Source organism: Pteronotus mesoamericanus, unplaced genomic scaffold (assembly GCF_021234165.1).
Source record: "Pteronotus mesoamericanus isolate MK-2021 breed Mesoamerican mustached bat unplaced genomic scaffold, CSHL_Meso_final contig_41, whole genome shotgun sequence".
Classification (NCBI taxonomy): Eukaryota; Metazoa; Chordata; class Mammalia; order Chiroptera; family Mormoopidae; genus Pteronotus; species Pteronotus mesoamericanus.
In genome coordinates, this window is record NW_026555152.1 from 9,126,052 (window position 1) to 9,145,272 (window position 19,221).

The 19,221-nt window shown below is 44.3% G+C and overlaps 1 protein-coding gene across 1 annotated transcript in view; it reads left to right on the forward strand.

Moving 5' to 3' along the window:
* The window catches only part of CACNA1C (calcium voltage-gated channel subunit alpha1 C), a 603,963-nt gene that overhangs the window by 371,325 nt on the left and 213,417 nt on the right, over positions 1 to 19,221 (forward strand). Inside the window, exon 5 of the mRNA XM_054577199.1 lies at positions 5,848 to 5,987. Coding sequence (XP_054433174.1) covers positions 5,848 to 5,987 — 140 coding nt within the window. The remainder of the gene's footprint in view (positions 1 to 5,847; positions 5,988 to 19,221) is intronic.

Sequence of the window (19,221 nt, forward strand, 5' to 3'; positions counted from 1 at the left end):
CTAGTATTTGCTCACCTGGTGGTCTCCCTGACCCTTTGAATCCTTCCCCACCAGTTTCACATTTGGCCATATTTGGCACCTACTTTCTCCTCTCAGTGGGTATTGGTCCTGGGGGCTTTCCGTCCTGTCTAAATCTACTAACACAAAAAATGGTGGGCACCCCTCAGAAGGTGTAGCTCAGCATTCTGTCTTCAGCCAAGCCTCCTCTCCTGCTGCCTTTGCAATATTAAATGGATATCCCTGTGCTTCCCTTGCATCTCCTGGGAAACATCTGCTCTCCTTGGCTCCCCCACAGCTATTTAAGAAAGGGCTCTCCTGGCCTTCTGCACATCAGGGGAGTCTGCCATGTCCCTGGAGAGGTGGGTACACCTGTCTGACACCGGAGTGCCAGGTTGAGAGCTGCTCCCTCATCTTTGCATTGCCATTCTGGTGGCCTGTGACAAGGGGCATTTCCTTCTAACCACACAGTTCCTTCCTAAAGGGGAGCTATCTCCTTGGTACAAGGGGAGATGGTACTGTTGAGTGAATGTAGGGAGGACTTCTGAGGCCTCTGTGAGTTATCTCCCCTGACCCTGCCCCAAGAACTGGGGATTCCTCAGTAGCTCCACCTGCCTGAGAGATTCTGCTGTAGCCACAAAGACCTTTGCTACATCTTTCTCATCCTCCTAATATGTTGGCCCTGACTCACTGGGCACTCTGGAGCCTCATTGTCCTGTTCTTTTAAAAGCTCTGCTGTCCAGCTAAGGAACTGCCAGACACACCTCCTGTGGAAATCCCGCCCCAAGCATACACATCTGAACCTGGCCCTTAGGAATGGTAGGCACAAAACAGAGACTTTGCCTTCATAATGTCTCATCAAGGAGAAACAGCAGCTCCTGCAGACCAAGACAAGCATCCCCTAGGCCTGTTTCTGCATTTTCTACCCCTTCAAAATTAAACACAGACACTTAATAAGAGTCTGCATCGAGTTGGGGCAGGGGTTAAAAGAGAGGGAAGTTGTCTTATCTCAACTCTCTTCACTGAATATTTCATGAACATCTTGACCTCCAATTAAGCATATTGCTTTCTTCCAGGAAATACTAGTAACCAGATATGGTTTGGATTTAGAATGTTATTTGACCAATTGCAAACTGGTCTCCATTTCAGTGATCTAGACTTGAGTGAAAAGAATATTTCTCTCTGGAGCAGGCAGCCCACTCCCCTATCCTGATAACCTCTCCTGGGATTCCAGGCATCGCCAACTATCATGTGAAATTGTCAGATTGCGAAGCGGAGCTGAAAGAATCGTGGAGCAGAGACTTTAGATGTGGTCGTTATCAAACTCCTTTGAGCTGCAGAACCCGTTGTTCAAGCCTTATTCGAAGGCCCAATGCATAAAACAGATCAAAGTGGTCCCACTCTGTTAAATACAGGGAAAGGAGCCAGAGCCCCAGTCACTCATCTCTGGCCTCGCTGCCCATAATGTCCCCAGTGGGTTCCATGGAACACAGTTTGAAAATCCTTAATCTAGACCAACTTCATCATTGCTGGGTCTGTGCTCCTGCAAAGTTAAGCCCGCAGTGGCAGCCTTCCAGTTTCCAGATCTAGTGCCCTGGGGCATGAGTTGTTTAAGGCTTGTGCTTAGACCTCAAAAAGAAGTTGCCCTGGCTCAGAGTTCAGGTGTGATAAGGGGACCCAGTTCTGATACCTGGACTTCCGTCTTGACCCTAGGCCATGACCCAGCACTCCCTCTACTGACAGTGAATCAGTAGAGTCATCTCACAGTGCAAAGGACAGAAATTGCCCACGTACCCTTTTCCCTATTTTTCTTGGTTACCACAAAAAGTCTAAGACTCCAGACTCCCATCCCACATGGTCTGTGCATCCTCTGATCTAAATGCTTCTCCCTCTCCACCCAGTTCTGAATCCTTCCCATTGTGGCCTCTGTTTCCTGCAGTCCACCTCCCATTCAGGGGCTGCAGACACTCTCTATAAAGGGCCAGGTACAGCTTTCAGCTTTGTGAGCCACAAGTCTCTGTCCCAGCTCTCTAAGAAACAGTGATTATGTAAAGGATGGATGCCATGAATTCCAGGCAAACTTCATTTACATTCTGATCACTCCTCTCACCTTCTGGCTCTAACCTGAGGGGCCTGCTTCCCTTGCAGTCTCTAGAGGTAGCCGGTGTCTCTCCCAGATGCCTCATTCCACAACCCAGAGGTCGGGAGAGAGGCCCAGCTTTCCCTGTATTTCTGCTTTCAGACCACTGTTCCACTGAAACCCTCCCATATTGATATCTGTCATCAGACACTTCTATGCCCCGCCTTTCCTTACTGTGGTCCCTCCTTAGGCCTTTGAGTCACTCCCCATTCCTTGAAGACAGGAGCACTTAGCTCACTCTCACTTTCTTCAATACTCATTACACTCATTACTCCTGCCACCACTGCCCAGTGGCTTCTTGGTTCTTCAATAACTTCTTCCTTAGGATCCATTCTATCTCAGGTGCCCACTACCATGGTATGGCCAATATCCCTGTCATGCCTAATAAGTATACCTTCCCTAGAAACCCAAACCAAACATCCTACTCTCTAAGCAGTGCCACCCATTTTTCCAGCTTGCTCCCTCTAACACTTAACTCCAACAAATCCATTCATCTTCCCACATTCCTTCAATCCCGCCTCTCATCATGTGCATGCGTCCTCCCAACCAGCGTAGATGCCGCGTCCCATCATTACAAGCCTTCACTTGCATTTATAGTCAGTTCCTATTCCTCCTTTCATTTATCTTGCCTCACCAGTCCAAGTCAAATCTGACTCGATGGAGATCTCTTGGGGGCCTGAAGCTGTGCCACTGAAATGGGTAGACAAATATGCAAGCTGAGCTGATGGGTCTCACTTTACACTCATGACCGCCAACCTCAAACAGGCCCATTGCGATTCCTGGAAATCCTGCTACATGTTCCTACTCACTCACTCTTCCACTTTCTTTATGATTCTTTAATACCCTTGTATTTCTTTTTGTATTGCCATTGTTGCCTCCTCCCCTCTCACATTTTCAGCTGATGCCCTTGCTCTCTATTTCCTTGGGATAACAGATGCAATCAGAAGAGAATTTTCATATTCTCCCACAACCACACCTGTGCCCTATAATGTGCCTCCCTACCAGAACCATGATAGACCTCGCTGCCTCTGTATAAGGCCAGCATCCCTAAATGTGCATTAGGTCCCCATCCTGCCTAGTGAAGGACATTGGTCCTTCCCATAATTGTTCCCTTTTGTGTCTACATCATAAAATTGTCTGTCTCTGTTAAGTGAATCCCATTATACACAAAAATGAAGCTATATCTCCATTTAGAAACAAACATGCCCTAGCCAGGTGGCTCGTTTGGTTGGAGCATCATCCCATGCACCAAAGGGCTGTGGGTTCAATCCCCAGTCAGGGCACATATATAGTTTTGGGGTTCGATATCATCGGTGTGCATACAGGAGGCAACCAATCAATGTCTGTCTGTCTGTCTCTTTCAACAATAAACATATCTTCAGGTAAGGATTTAAACAAACAAACAAAACTCTTAATTCCATATCCCCTCTGGTAACTGCTGTTTTTCCTCCGCTCCCTTTTTTAGCAAAATTCCTCAAAGGAGGAGAGCAGCCACCAGCCATATGTGGCCATTCAGCACCTGAAATATGGCTAATCTGAAGTGAGATATGCTGTACATGTAAAATACACAGTAGATTTCAAAGATTTAGAATAGAAGACAGTGACAAGTATCTCATTAATAATTGTTTATTTACATTTAGAAATGATATTTTGGTTATGTTGGGTTATATAAAATATAGTATCAAAGTTCATTTCACCTGTTTCTTTTTCTTTTTTAAATGTGGCTACTAGAAAATTTAAATTACATATGTGGCTCACATTTGCAGCTTGCATTATGTTTCTATGGGACAGAGCTGTCTATTCCCTCTGTCTTCAGTTTCTCCTCCCGTCCTCTCTTGAACTCCTATCTGTTAGGCTTTGCCCCCATCACTCCACCAAAACCTGTTTTCAAGGTCTCAGGGGTCTTCATTTGCTAGTCAGTGGTCAGTGCCATCCTTGTATGTGCAGCACTTGCACAGTTAATCACTGCCTTCCCAAAACCACTTCCTTCACAGCTCCCCCATTCTGTTCTCTTGTCTCTTTTACCGGTTTGTCCTCTGCTTGACCCCTCAATGTTGGAGCCCCAGGGCTCAGTTCTGTCACGTCTTCACTTTCCACACTAGCCTCCTGGGCAGTCCTGCAGGATTTGACTTTAATACAATCTATACAAATACCAAATTTTTGTCTCTAGCATGGAGTCCCCACCCCCCAGAACTCCAGACCCAATAAAACCTATTCAGGATGTCAAACTGACAACTCAAACTTCACAACACTTTAAATAAAACCCTTGATGTGCACCCCGCACACCTCATCCTTCCAGTTGCTCAAACCAAAACCGTTGGAATGGTCTTTTATTCTTCTGCCTTCCTCACACTTCACATCTAGTTCATCAGCCAATCCCACCACATGTACCTTAAAAGAAATCCACAATCCAACTATTTCCTACTACCTCCAACACCACCCCTGGTCTGTGCCTCCCGCCCTGGGCTAGTGCGCAGCCTGCCCTGGCCTTGTCCCAATGCAGGCTATTCTTCGCACAGCGTCAGAGGGATTCTTTTAAAACTGTAGTCAAATCATGCTGCTCTCCTGTTCAAACTCCCCTGGTACCTTCCAACTCAGAGAAAACCATAGGGCCCCTCTAACTTCATCTCCCACGGTACTCTACTTACCGTTTTACACCGGCCACTCTGCCACTCATCCCTGTACCATACTGCCATGTGCCCTCTGCCTGGGGCAGTCACCCCCCCGAGCTCTGTTTCCACTCCTGCGCATTCTTTAGGTCTCTGCTCACATGTCAGTGTAGGAGATAGTCCTTTACCAGCCTTTTGATATCAAACGGGAAGGCCTCCCACCCTGGCCACTCCAGGTCCCCCTTCCTTGCTGCATGTGTCCCCTTAGCATTTATCTCTCTAAATATGATATTCACTTATTGATTATTTGGTTTATTGTCTGACACTATAACGTGAACTCCAAGAGAGTAAGGATTGTATTTTGGTGGGGCCTCAGGGTCTAGAACATTACTGGGTGCATACTAGATGTTTGGGTTTGTTGGAGGAATGGATATATAAGCAGAAGCACAAGGGTGACACGGCTGAAATTTCCATGTCTCGGTTACACGCCTTAATGCATAGGTTTGCCTCCACTGGAAACTTATTCATTTAACCACTCGATTATTCATTTATTTGTTCAACACATGCATATTTCCTTTGAGCATCTGTTATGTGCCAGCACTAAACAGATTTCTTTAAGATCCTTTATTGGTGCCCAGGTACAAATCAAAGAGCTTGGGAGGAGAAAGGATGTGGTTCCAGGCTACAGGAGGTCAGGAGCTAGGAAACCACAGAGGGGGTCAGAGGGCACCGGAAAGAGAAGTTTGCTGCACCTTGGCCAAGGTGCAGCAAACTTCACTTGCTTTTTACTCTCTCCAGGGCTGCTTAGCTCATACAAAGCCAGATGTGTTCTCAGAGCTTCATGATGGCAAATGGTCTGCTAGTGGCCTCCCTCAGAGCTCTCTGGGCGAAGGTCATGCCCATGGCCAAGGTGATTCCCACACTGACGCACTGTCAATTTCTGGTGGTCACAGACTCTCCTGGGAATACGCCTCAGCAACTGCTCCTGGAGTGGAGACAGTCACAAACTCTGCTATCCCAGGCTTCTTTCAGAGAATTCAGAGCCCAGCTGGGCAAAGAAGCACTGTCCTGACAGTTCCTTCTCTCCTTCCTCTCTTCCAGGCTTTTTAGTGCAATTTTAGAACAAGCAACCAAAGCTGACGGGGCAAATGCTCTAGGAGGGAAAGGGGCTGGATTTGATGTGAAGGCGCTGAGGGCGTTCCGCGTGCTGCGCCCCTTGCGGCTGGTGTCTGGAGTCCCGAGTAAGTAGAGCCATTCTTCTTCTGTTGTCACCACCCTTCACTTTCCTTCACCCAAATGCCAAGAGCACTTTGCAAAGGAACCTGATTTCATATAAATGGAGGTTTTTCCTAAATGAGTTCCTTTGCTTTAAAAACCCAATTCTGATGTGAGTCCATTAAAACACACTGTGGTCCCAGCTCCTGTAAACACTTACGGAAAAAATTTTTAAAAACAGCACTCACACAGCCAAATGAAGACAGCCTACACAGAGAAAACAATCCTGTGGCCGTCTGAGCAATGCCTGCAAAGTTCTAGACTGGGAATTTAAATACATTTGTGGCAAAAAGAGCCAGGTGAGCAGACACAGCTAATCCCCAAGGCTTGCAGGGCATTTTAACCAATGAAATTAACTCTAATCTCAGTATTTTTCCAGAGAACAATCAGGATAGCACAAGTGGATGTTCTAAAACTTATTTTCCCATTTCTTCCACCTCCTCCCTCCTTTCATGTCAGACGGGGCATCTCTGGCCTCGGAAGACCTGTTCTTTATGGATTCTGCCTGTCGTTTTGAGAACTGGTTTTTTACCCAAGGGGTGGAGGGTGTTCAGTAATCCCAAACGAGCAGAAGGGGGTTAGAGAGATACTGTCTATCAGGGTACCAGTCACGTGAACAGCCCCCCTTCCACTCTGCCTCTGGAATCCTAACCTGTTATGGATGAGCCCTAGGCGCTGAACACAGCAGCTTCAGGCGCCTGCATCAGCTCCAGCAAACCCCAGCCCAAGTTGCTCCTGGGGGCTAAGTCAGCTTTTGGACAGTTTGATTTGTGGTATCTTAGCATAATTCTGGACCTGTTTGCAGAAACTGCACTCTTGAGTCAGCTCCATCGGATCTGGACCAAGAATTAAGTCAGACGAGATCCCTATGACCAGGCTGAAAGCAAACCAGTTTGGGGATGGAGCCAGGGATCGGGAAAACAAAGAGGTCCTCTGAACACCCAGCCTTTATCACATCCTCCAGAGACAGAGCACTGGGTGATGTTATACTGGTTGGTGATATCTCTTAGAGTCATAAAACCATAGATATGGGAAGGACCTCACATGAAACTGCTCAGTCCTTTTTGTACATGCACAAAAGAGTGAAAAGATGTTCTCACAGTAACTTAACCAGCAGCAGAGCATGATTAGAACCAGTTCTCCTGACTTTCAAACCAACACTTTCCTACCATACCACAAGACCTCTTGTAAAGAACCAACTCTTGATTGTCTTAGACTTTTACACATACATCCTGTCTCTTCAATTACAAGTCCCCTGAAGCCCAGAACTGTGCCTTATACTGTCTCTGATTTCTGCACAATGCCTAAATGGTCTCTGCACAGGGTAGGAGAATTTACTGGATAGATGAAGCAAGAGTTGGACTGTTTTCTCTGCAGCAAGGCCCCCTGGGCAAAGGCTTATGGCCTGTCTTAAACTGGACATACAGCTAAGTCACACACACATTTAGAGCAGATTCTCTCTCTCTATTTGGCCTTAACCATTTGGGGCATCTTGGAATAGAAACAGTATATATGATGGCCAAGACCCAACTCCCCTTGTGTGAAACCTAAATTATTTGAGTTTTCTTGGTCAATCAGCCATAACTTAGTAGAGCAAAATTAAGGAATGAGAAGGCAGGGTGAGAAAGACTTTAAACATGACTTTAAGGAGCTCATCATGATGGTGAGGCCAATGTGTTAGTGATAGGATCCATGAACTGATTTCAAACTTTAGCTAACCAAGCTACAGTAGACATGATGAACTTTACCCCATTGTGTGTGCTTATGAGGGCCCACATTTTCAGAGCATTGTGCTGGGTATGAGGGCATATCATAAAAAAGAAACATGGTTCCTTCACTTGAGGAATAGGACAACCTAATAAAAGAGTGTACAGTCAGCTTTTGCTACAGAAGCAAACAATCCCAAACTCAGTGACTTAAAACCAGAAACACTTACATCTGGCTTGAGGTATATGAGGATGTTGGCCAGCTGCAGCTCTTCTGGGCTCAACCGGGTTCTGCGTGCCATCCCATTTCAGAGCCGAGTTTGAAGAAACACCCAGCACGCAGGCCATGTCGTTCTCATGGTAGAGGGCAGATAGATACTCACAAAAGGAGCATTGACCTAAACCACACAAGCATATTTTGTTTTTGCTTAAATGTGGCTTATATCACAGCTGCTCGTATTCCAGTAGCCAAAACAAGTCACATGGCTATCTTTGTCCCAAAGATAATGGGACAAACAGGAAATCATGGGCAAATAATTGTGAACAAATAGTACACTCTATCACAGAGGGGTTGGGGAGATGGTTATCAACAGAAACAGTTACAGTAATTACTCTAGTACAGAGATTCTTAATTAGAGATACATATGGTTGAGAGCCACTCATGCTTTAGTGCATTAAAAGGGAGAATTAGATGGAATAGTTGGGGCTCCTCTGTAGAAGAAACTTCCTAGAGAGGGTGGCTAGTCTCCACATGCACTTAAAAAATGGTGAAACTGTATTGTTGTGGTCAGGAAGAGGTAACGCTTTCTGGAATTCTCTCATCGGGAAAACGAAGACATAAAGCCCCTCAAATACAAGGCCCTGATATAACCTGCCATGCAGTCCAGGAAGATATTTTTGTCATTAAAGATGGTAACACTGAGATGATTTTGCAGTGGAGGGCAGCCTTAAAGGTCACTCTATGCTAATGCACAGGGCTAACAACTCTGTCTTGTTTTCTGTGGGTCACCAATAAAAAGGGAATAGCTCTCTTTGGAGCTCCAAAAAAAGGCTAATCCAGCCTTTTACCCTTTCTCAATAGAACAGTGTCTGTGTGACTTTTTGAAATACTGAAGTAAGTAGACCAAGATGAGTGTGTGCACTGTATTAGTTTGGCTGATATTATCTAGGAAAATGTCAGCAAAATCTTTTATACTACAAACTTAGACAAATGCCTCCTTCTCCCATTTCTCATAACTTCAGGTTGTCTCTTTTTCTATTTCAGCTAAATTCTCCTGAAGAGTTGCCTTTACCTGTTATCTCCCATTCAGTCTTCCCATTCTGTCTTCCCATTCTCTCTTGACTCCACTCCACTCAGGCTTTCTTTCTCACCGCTGCACCAAAGTATCTCTGGTTGAGACCTTAATTTCCATGTTGCGGAATCTAATGGTCTGTTCTCGTGCCATTTTGCTTGGTCTCCCTGCAGCATTGCGTCATCTCTTGTCTTTGAACCACTGTGATCACTAGGCTTTTGGAATAGGGTTGTTTCTTAGTTCTTCCCTTACTTCACTTGTTTTTCCTTCTCAGAATTATTTGCTGATTTTCCCCTCACCTGCTCATCCTCTTCACATTGGAGAGCTCCAGGGATCAGTCCTCAGACCTCTTCTCTATCTTCACTCAGACCCTAACTAGTCTGTCTAATCTCATGGCATTAAATATTATCTCTGTATCTTCTAATAACTACCACCTGTGTGTCACTAGCTCAGACCTCTCTTGTCAGCTCCAGACTTGTATACCTACCTGCCTATTCCATTCTTTCAGTCAGATATCTAATAAGCATCTTGAATTTAACAACATCCATAGCAGACTGCCCAGTCTTCCCAAAGTCTTTCCCATCCTGATAAATGTCAGCTTCTAGCTACTCAGGTCTAAAATCTTTGACTTCTTTCTTTCTTTCATCCTTTGTATCCAGTCCATTAGAAAATCCTACCAGCCATACCTTCAAAATATATTGAGAGTTGGATTGTTTCTCACCATGTCCACATTTACTTGGATGCCAGCCACATGATTACAGCAGCCTCCTAACAAGAGTCTCTGCTTCTACCCTTGCCCTTCATCATAGCCTAGTGTTGACACAGGAGCCAAAATGGTCCTCTTAATATATTGTACATGTCTCTGTTCTTCTTAGAACCATCCAAGGCCTCCCTAAGTCACTGGGTGAGACCCAAAGTCTGCAAGGCCTCACATGACCGCCCCCTCCCTCCAACCTCATCTCCTTCCACCTGCCCTCTCTCCCTCCTCACCTGCCTCATTGCCCTCCTTGCTGTGCATCCTACCTTCCAAGCTCACTGCATTGTGGAGCCTTTGCACCTGCTGCTGCTTCTGTCCGGATGCCCTCACTTGGCTGTTCACGTGGTTGGCCTCCTCACCTCCTGCTGTCTCTGTGAAAGGTCCTCTTATCAGAGAGGCCTTCCCTCACCACCTATCGCAGCCTCCTCACATTTCTGCCCCTTCCCTGCTTTATTTTTCCCATATCGCTTTTCACCATCAGCCATACTATATTTTTGCTTGTTTATTTATGACCACTTGCCTCAGGAGAATATAACCTCCATGAGGACAGCTTTTGTTTTGTTCCCTGCTATGTCCTCTTTGTAGAACCGCTGGATACCGTGACTCAGCCCCCTGGTGGCTGAGTGGCATTGTTACATATAGCTGTTACTGAGAACTAACAGGCTCCCTAAAACGATGCTAATGCTGAAAGACTTTCCATTTTTATGTGCCCTTTTAGCTTTCCTGAGAGGTTTTCCTTCTTCTATCTTATTTAATCCTCATGACAATTGTGTGATATGTATACATACACATAGGAGAAAACGTAGATATTGAAGTGGTTATTTCTTATAACAAATAGGTTAATTGGGTGGTTTGTGGAATCTGTAACACTAAGTCCAAAAAGTTACTATTAGTTTTAAATGTCTATATGTGTATCAAATACCATTGGAACCTTCAGGTCACAGATTATGGAGGGGAAGAGATGATTGTGAAGGTACAAGTCCGTGAGTCGCCTATTCATTTGTTCAACAAAACCTGTGAGTGCCTAATTTAGTAAGATTTTGTAGTCGTCCCAGCCAATACAGAAATGAGTTGGATGCAAAGTGTGTTCTTAAAGAGCCTACACTGTAGAAGAAAAAATGTTTATAGAATTGATGGTATGGGACAAAAATTGGAGAGTACCCACTCCTCCTCCAAAAAAAACCCCTCAAATGAGAGGGAATGGGTTCCATAACAAGTATGCTTTTGGGGCACTGCACTTCTGAGGGTGAGGGTAGAGTCAGATAAGGCTTCTTGGAGGAGGTGGCAGTTGGGATGGGTTCTGAAGGATAAGCAAAGAGGGGCATTCTAGGAAATCACGACTGTGGCCCTAGATTTGGGCGCAGGTGGGCTGTATGGTTTAAGTGTTGATTTCACTGTGGATATAGAAATGAGTTGACTCTTCTGATGAAATGCTGTGTAATTGCAAGATGTGTCCATTTTGCTTCATCGAGACTTCCACAATGAGAAAATGAGTTCCTACTGCTTGTGAAGCTCTGTTCTTCCATGCAGAACTGCTATGAAGCAGGCAGGTTGTATCAACAGACAAGTCACATGGGACAATAAACACTGCACAATGAACATGAACAATAGATACAGAGGGTTGTGATTAAATATTTGCTATGTATGTGCAAGGAGAGCCTTTGTTTGTGGAGCAATAATCAAGAGGTCATTTCCTCCTTTCCGTATAATCCCATATGCTCTCCTGGAGAAGAACCCTCAGGAGTGGACTGAATAAAGGGAGCAGACAGAGGGAAGTGAGAAAGTGTCCTTTAGATTCATGAGGTCTTTGCAAAAGCACACAGCAGCCCAGCCTTGATCGGATGACGAAAGCGACTGAACAGTCGGTCACCTTTATGCAAGACCAGCGCCAGCCTTGGAAAACACCCTCCGCTCACCACAAACACTTACTGAGCTTTTCCTGTGAGCCCAGCACTCAGGGTACCAGGGACACAGAGATTCATCGGATGCTGTCCTCGTCTGTCAAAGTACTTGAGTGCTTTAAAGACTTTTTCTGTGTTTTCCTATGGGATACATGTGTTCCTATGATATGATTTTTTTAAAGGTTAGCTCTTTTTCTGTTAAAAGTGTCATCTCTGGAAACACCCAGAATAGAAAACAGCTTGTAATTATACAAGGGCTTGCTTCCTAATTGAAAAGTGAGGAGCACTGAGAATCATGTGTGGAGAGGGGTCAAACTCATTCTTCCTGAGGTTAGAACTGTTTTCTGAAAACAAATCAACACCAATCAGTTGACAAGTATCTGATGTGTGGATACCACATAGAAGGCACCAGGAGAGACTTCAGACAGTGGTTTTTGAACACGAGCTGTTGAGTCAGACTGTCTGGCTTCTGCCCCGACTTTCTCTGTGACCTTGGGAAAGTTACTAAGCATCTCTGTGCCTTAGTTTTCTCATCTAAAATGGGAATAATAATAATAATAACTATTTCATGTATTGTTAGAAAAACCAAATTAGTTAATGCATGCAAAGCGCTTAAACAGCGCCTTGTGTGTGGTAAATGCTCAGTTAAATGGCAGCTGTTGCATTATATTACATTATGCACGAAAGAGAAATTATATGACAATAGCACTATCAAGACCAAAGATAAAGAATATTCAAGAGTTAAATATCAACACTGAGACTAAAGAATACCAGAGAGACATGTGTATGGTTACTTGATTGCATCGATAATGAAATGGATTCAAGGGGCAAGTTTCCCAGGGGCTGTGGCAGTCCAGAAAAGTTGATGAAGGAATCAGTATTTGAGATGAGCCTTGAGGCATATGTAGAAGAGGCAGGGATGGAGATGGAAGGACATTTGGGGTGAACACCTCATTTATTTGTGTCACCAGTATAGGCCAGCACACAGGGCTGTGTGTGGGCCCCGCCACTATGGAGGAAGAAGTCGTGAGGACCCAAAAGTGGTGAGAAAAGTCGTCAGGGAACAGACTGTGGGTCCAGGAACCCAATAAGCAGTTTTCTAAACAGCCACTGCTGTTCCCTCTCCATTGGAAACATTTAAAAGACTGCATTGCAGAGAAACAGCTAAATGTCTCAGAAATCCCCTGAAGAGTGTCTGAATGGATGGTGGACCTTGAATACCAGGGAGGTTCATTAACCCAGCCTGGATACAGGCTGCTGGTAGCCACGCTGCTTTCAGAACCAGATCAAAGCAGCCATGCTCTCCTGCCCCGCACAACCTTCCTTCCGTAGGCCGGGCCCTCGGCTTCCTGCTCTCTGCGCACTGTGCTGGAGATCTTATGCTGCAAGGCACCTCACACTCTCTTTTTATTGTTAATGATGGGATGGATGCTTAACTTCAGGCTTCCTGCCGCAAAGGGGAAAAGCTTGCCCAAGTACCCAGGTGAACCACTCTCATCCTGCGATGCAGGTTTTCCTCTAGAATGGGTTCTCGCCTCTGGGGCTTCGTAACTGTGACATTGGCGCCACTGATGAGTTAACAGTGCCAGTTAATCAGGCCCACTGGGAGCATATTAGAGCTGCTGGAAACAACTTTTCTGAGTGTTTCACACTTTGATAGTTCAAAAGTAGTAACGCCATCCTGCCCAGAATTTGCTCTTCAGTAAGTCAGGCCACTGTGGATTTGCAGTCACCATCAATCCTCTCAGGACAGTGTTCTGTGGCCCCGGGGGAGGCCGCATAGCTGGTGGAGAGGGGACTTGGGCACCAGAAGTGTTCCCTGCAAACAGCTCATTACTCTCATTTGTATTTAAGTCTGTCTAGAGCTGATACTCAAAAATCAAGTAACTCAGCCCTTTGAAATTTAGACACTTTGGAAACAGAGTCACAGAGAAGATCCCTGGGTTACCTCAGAGACTCAGATCCACTTCCCTTCCCAGCTTTTTCCACTGCCTGTGTTATCATCTTCTCAGACCTACCTCTGCTCCTGGCTAATGTGACTTAATGCCCTAAAGTGTCAGTCTGATGCAGGTGGTGCAGTGGCCCGTAAGTGAAGTGAGCAGGAGACCCAGCCTCCAGCCCTACCTTTTCTCCTAACCATCTCTGTGACCTTGTACGGGTCCGTTCTCTCTCTGGACCTTTCTTCCACATCTTTGACTCGAAGGGCTGGGATTGGCTGGCCTCTGCGTCATCTTCCTCCTCCCCCCACCTCCTCCCCACGCCAGCGGATAGCCCTTGCCTCTGTCAGGCCTTCTTGCCTCTCCACCCTCTGCTCTTTCTCTCCTTTCATTGCCTTGAAGCTGGCCCTCTTTTCCCCCTCCCTTTCTATTTTGCTTCCTGTGCCTTTGCATTCCTTTTGTTCTAAAAGGGTCTTAAACGTCAGAGGACCTTAGACCTAAATGAGGGAACACTTAAGTCTACCTACAAGGACAGAGCCACGGGCAGAGTGCCACCCATACGTCCACCTGACACTCTACTTCTCAGAGGGCCACAGGCTGCCCAGTCTCACTGCCCACCCCCTTCAGAAATCCTTTCTGCAGCATCTTCTAGGCCCACCTCTCTACCATTTCTTTCACTGACACAGGAAGTAATAAAACCTTGTTCCCTACATTCATCTCATGGTGCTCTTCCTGAATTAGAATGTCTGAATGGGAGGAGGCGAGGTATCTGGTCCAACCAAGTTTCCATTCTTCAGATAGGAACACTGAAACCCGTCAAGTAAAATGGCTTTCTCAAGTCACACGGCTACCCGGCAGGAGGCAGACAAGAGTCTTGATTCCTGCACCATCTCTGGAAGACAGATGGCAGTCCTGAAGGGACCTTCAGTCCCAAAACTTTTGGAGGTTCCGGAGCTCCCTCATATACACACAGTAGTTCATAGCCACTCCAAGAGTGAAGCGAGCCCCAGGGAGTGTCAGTGTTGCCGTCCATCTTCCCACCCTGGGCAGCCCGGGGTTTGTGTTTGCTAACGTGGAGCAGAGCCCTCTGGAGGTCAGCTATGAACAGCACGACCTGTTAACATTCCGAACAGGTTGGCTTGCTGGCTTTGCGCTGAAGTCTGAAGTCAGCCCCCTGGTTATGGCGTGGCTTGCCATCAGACACAGAGCAGAATTTAGAATAGGATCCCACATTCCCTGCTCTAATCTCTCAACACCTTTCACGTTCACTGCATCTAGGAATTGATGCTCGCCCTCTCCCACGTTGCCCAGTGCAATTCCTGATCTTCACTGCAGCCCTGCTCTCTGATTCAACAGCTCTTGTCCCTGTCCCTTCCAGGTGCCTCCGAAGGAGCGCTGGGCTGGAGTGCAGGGGGGCAGTCGCAGTCCCAGCTCTGCTCGCACCCTTTCTATTCCCTGCTTCGTGCTTTGCCTCAGTTAATCTACAAAGTGAGATTAATAATGGATATTGCATACATAGAGAGATTTTTACCTGTAAAGTCCCATGAGCTTCTAGCAATGATGCCTCTTTTCAAGCCACCTCTTGAAGAGAGACTGTGGATTGCAATGAGCCACAGCATGCGGTAGTCAGAAAAGAAAGGTGACCCAGATGCAGCAAAGCTGTTCACTTAAACAATGAGCATGTTTCAAAAGTTCCGGTCCTGCTGTCATGGAGTTTTACTGAGGAGTTATTGAATATCAATAACAGAATGTGACTAAACTGGGAAAGTCTCTATTATGTGGTATTCTACATACAACAGCTTACAAAATAATAATGACGAAGAATGCATTCAATCACACAATAACTTCACAAATTCACTGAAGTGCACAGACATTTCCCCCAATGATGAAAAGGTCCCATTTGGTGATTTGAGAATGGAACGTAGGTGGTGATGAATGTTAGGGTTCTCACCAACTAAAAGCAGTAATACAGCATCAGTGCCAGGCTTTCAGACTCCAAGAGCTTTATTCATTGATTAATCTGCCCCATGGTGTAGGGAGGCAGGGACATTATCCCTAATTTATAGATAGGCAAATACAATCTCAAGTGCTTCTCCTAGAGTAATGAAGACGGGGTAATGGAGTAATGGGGGAAAGCTCAGACTCTTTTCTAGGTCGGGGATTCACCCTGCAGGACTCTGACCCCTGCTGTTGGGAGAACATAGCTTCCTCAGTAGGGTGCCCATCTGGCTTTAAAGAATGAGGACAGTTAATAGTTCCTTGTTGATTCCCTTATGTTGAGTGTCCACGAATCCCTTTGCCACAGGGACTGAAGAGAAATGGTATTACTGTCACGTGAGGGATTCATGATGTCGGGGGTCAGGGTGGGGGCGGGGGGAGGCACTCTGAGACTGCAGGTGGGGAGAGGTGGGGAGACCAGGTCTCTAAGTCTGGCCAGCAGTGTGACCTTGCCTTTTGACCTCTGGCCCTCACTTTCCTCATCTGAGGAAATTATTCTGAGGAGTATCATTCTGTGCTTCAACAACAGAGAACAGAAGTGATCTGAAAATTTTTAAATCATTAATTCTAGATGTAGTCGTGGACAAGGTGTGACCTTTGCCAAACGCCTTCACTCTTGCAGCTCCCCAATATAGTAGCAATCAGTCCAGAGGTGGGAGAATATGTCATACTGTAAGTCAGTAATATTTAAGCTCTGGCCATGCACCCAGGACCGTGGCAGGTGGTACTACTCACCAGGGAAGATGAAGCTTCTTCACTTCAGGAAGCTCCATGATGGATCCTCCTTTGTGCCTGGCCCTTCCCCAGAGACGCCCAAACACGAAATAACAGCCAGCAGCAAGGTCACTGTAAATTTAAAATAATGGTAATATTAAAGGCCACTTAGGCTTACAAGTGGCCCATGCTTTATAAATGCCGCCGGGAAAAACGAGGGGAGAGGAAATGCAGATACAGTGAGGTCAGTGTCCCATGAGGTGATCAATACACAGAACATGAGCCCCATGAACCTGTTATTCTTGGTTTGTTCCCTCTCACTGATTCATGACAACTAGTGGTTGAGGACATGGATATTAGAGTCCAATTATTAGCTATGCGCCTCAGTTTTCTGACCTATAAATCAGGGTTAAAATTGCATTTACCTCATGGAGTTGTTGTGAGGGTTAGATAAATGCTTATGACGCATTTAGAATTGTGCTCAACACATAAGAAGCGTTCAGCAAATATTACATATTCCTGTGGGTACAACTTCCTTTCTACCTATCTCAGGCTCCAAATTGGATTGACTCAAGGAAGGAGAACTTTGACACTTGATTTTTTAAAAAATAAACCTTATTTAAGTACTATTCATATTCAGTAAGTTTACACATTTTAAGTGTACAGCCAAATTTGTAATAACCTCACAACAGCATAATTTTATTTACCCAGCCCCCATCCTCTATGCTTGTTACACTTCTTTTACTTACACATGCATTATAAACCCCACCCTGCAATGTTAACATTTTTTGCCGTAAACTGCCAGTTGTCTTTAAAGTAAATTATGAGGGGAAAAAAATAAAGCATAGGCTTCTTTTATACCCACCCATTTCCCATTTCTGGTGCTCTCCATTCCTTTCTATAGATCCGAGTTGCCTTCTGCTATCATCGCCCCCTAGCACTTCTGTATTGCAGGTCTGCGCCGGTGAATCATCTCAGCTTTCCCGATCTGAAAATGCCTTCATCACATCCTCTTTTTGAAGAATATTTTTTTATTTATTAGGTTTATTGGGGAGACATTTGTTAGTACTATTGTCTAAATTTCAAGTGTACGGTTCTATAATACATCATCTACGTGGTGTGCTCACCACTCGAAGTCTAATAATCTCCTTCCATCACCATATATTTGATCCCCATTACCCTCTTCATCGTCCCCCCACTTCCCCTCTGATAACCACCATTTTGTTCTGTGTCTATGAGTTTGTTGCTTTGTTTTATATTATACATATAAGTGAAATCATATGGTTCCGTCCAACTTATTTTACCTAGCATGATACTAAGATCTATCCATGTTGTTGCAAATGGCAGTATTTCACCTTTCTTATAAGTGAGTAGTTATTCCATTATATATAAATGTGTATATATATGTGTATGTATATATATGTATGTGTATGTATGTATACAATATATATTTTGTACATTTTTCATCCTGTCATCCATTGAAGGACACTTAGGTTGTTTCCATGTCTTGGCTACCAAGTATAATACTTCACTGAACATAGTGGTACATATATCCTTACAAATAAGTGCTTTCAAAATTTTCAGGTAGATACCCAGAAGGGATTGCTGGATCATATGGTAGCTCTATTCTGAATTTTTTGAGGAATCTCCATTTTGTTTTCCATGGTATTCGTACCAACTTACATTCCTGTCAGCTGTGTATGATGGTGCCTTTTTCTCCAACACTTGTTACCTCTTGTCTTATTGATAATAGGCTTTCTAAGAGGTGTAAGGTGGCATCTCATTTTGGTTTTATTTGAACTTCCCTAATAGCTAGTGAGGTTGAACAGCTTCTCATATATCTGGTGGCCATTTGTATATCTTTTTGGAGACAGTGTCTGTCCAGGTCCTCTGACCATGTTTAAATACAATTGTTAGTTTTCTTACTGTTGAGTTACGTGAGTTTATTATATATTTGGATATTTGACCCTTATTGGAGATGTTTTTTGCAAATATCTCCACCCGTTTGGTTGGTTGCCTTTTCTTTCATTGATTTTCTTTTTCTCCTGTGCAGAAACTTTAGTTTGGTATAGTCCCATTCATTTATTTTAACTTTTACTTCCCTTGTCCATAGGTTTCATATCTATGTTTTCTTCTATCTTTAGGTCTTTGATCCATTTTGAGTTAATTTTTGTATATGATGTCAAATAGCAGTCTAGTTTCATTCTTTTGCATGTGGCTTTTCCATTTTTCCCATCACCATTCATTGAAGATTTCTTTTCTTTATATTTTTGTCTCTTTTATCAAAAATTAGTGGTCCATATATATGTGGGTTTATTTCTGGACTGTTAATTGAGTTTTATTGGTCTATGTGTTTATTTTTCTCCAAATACCATGCTGTTTTGATTATTGTAACCTCATAATATAATTTAAAATCATGGAGTATGATACATCTGGCTTTGTTCTTTTTTCTCATGATTACTTTGGGTATTTGAGGTGTTTTGTGGTTCCATAGAAACTCAAGGATATTTTTGTTTTATTTCTGTAAAAAATGCCATTGTTATTTTGATGGGGTTTACATTAAATCTGCTTATTGCTTTGGGTAATATGAATATTTTAATTATGTTGATTTTTCCAATCCATGAACATGGAATATTTTTCCATGTTATTTTTTGTCTTTAAATTCTTTCATCAATGTGTTGTAGGTTTGGTGTACAAGTTCTTTGCTTCCTTTGTTAAGGTTTTTTGTAGGTATTTTATTCTTTTTGCTGTAATTGCAAATGGAATTGCTTTTTTAAAAATTTCATTGTTGGTATATAGCAACACAATGGATTTTTGTACATTGATTTTTGTATCCTGCAACTTTATTGTATTTGTTTATTGTTTATATTGATAATAGCTTTTCGGTGGAGTCTT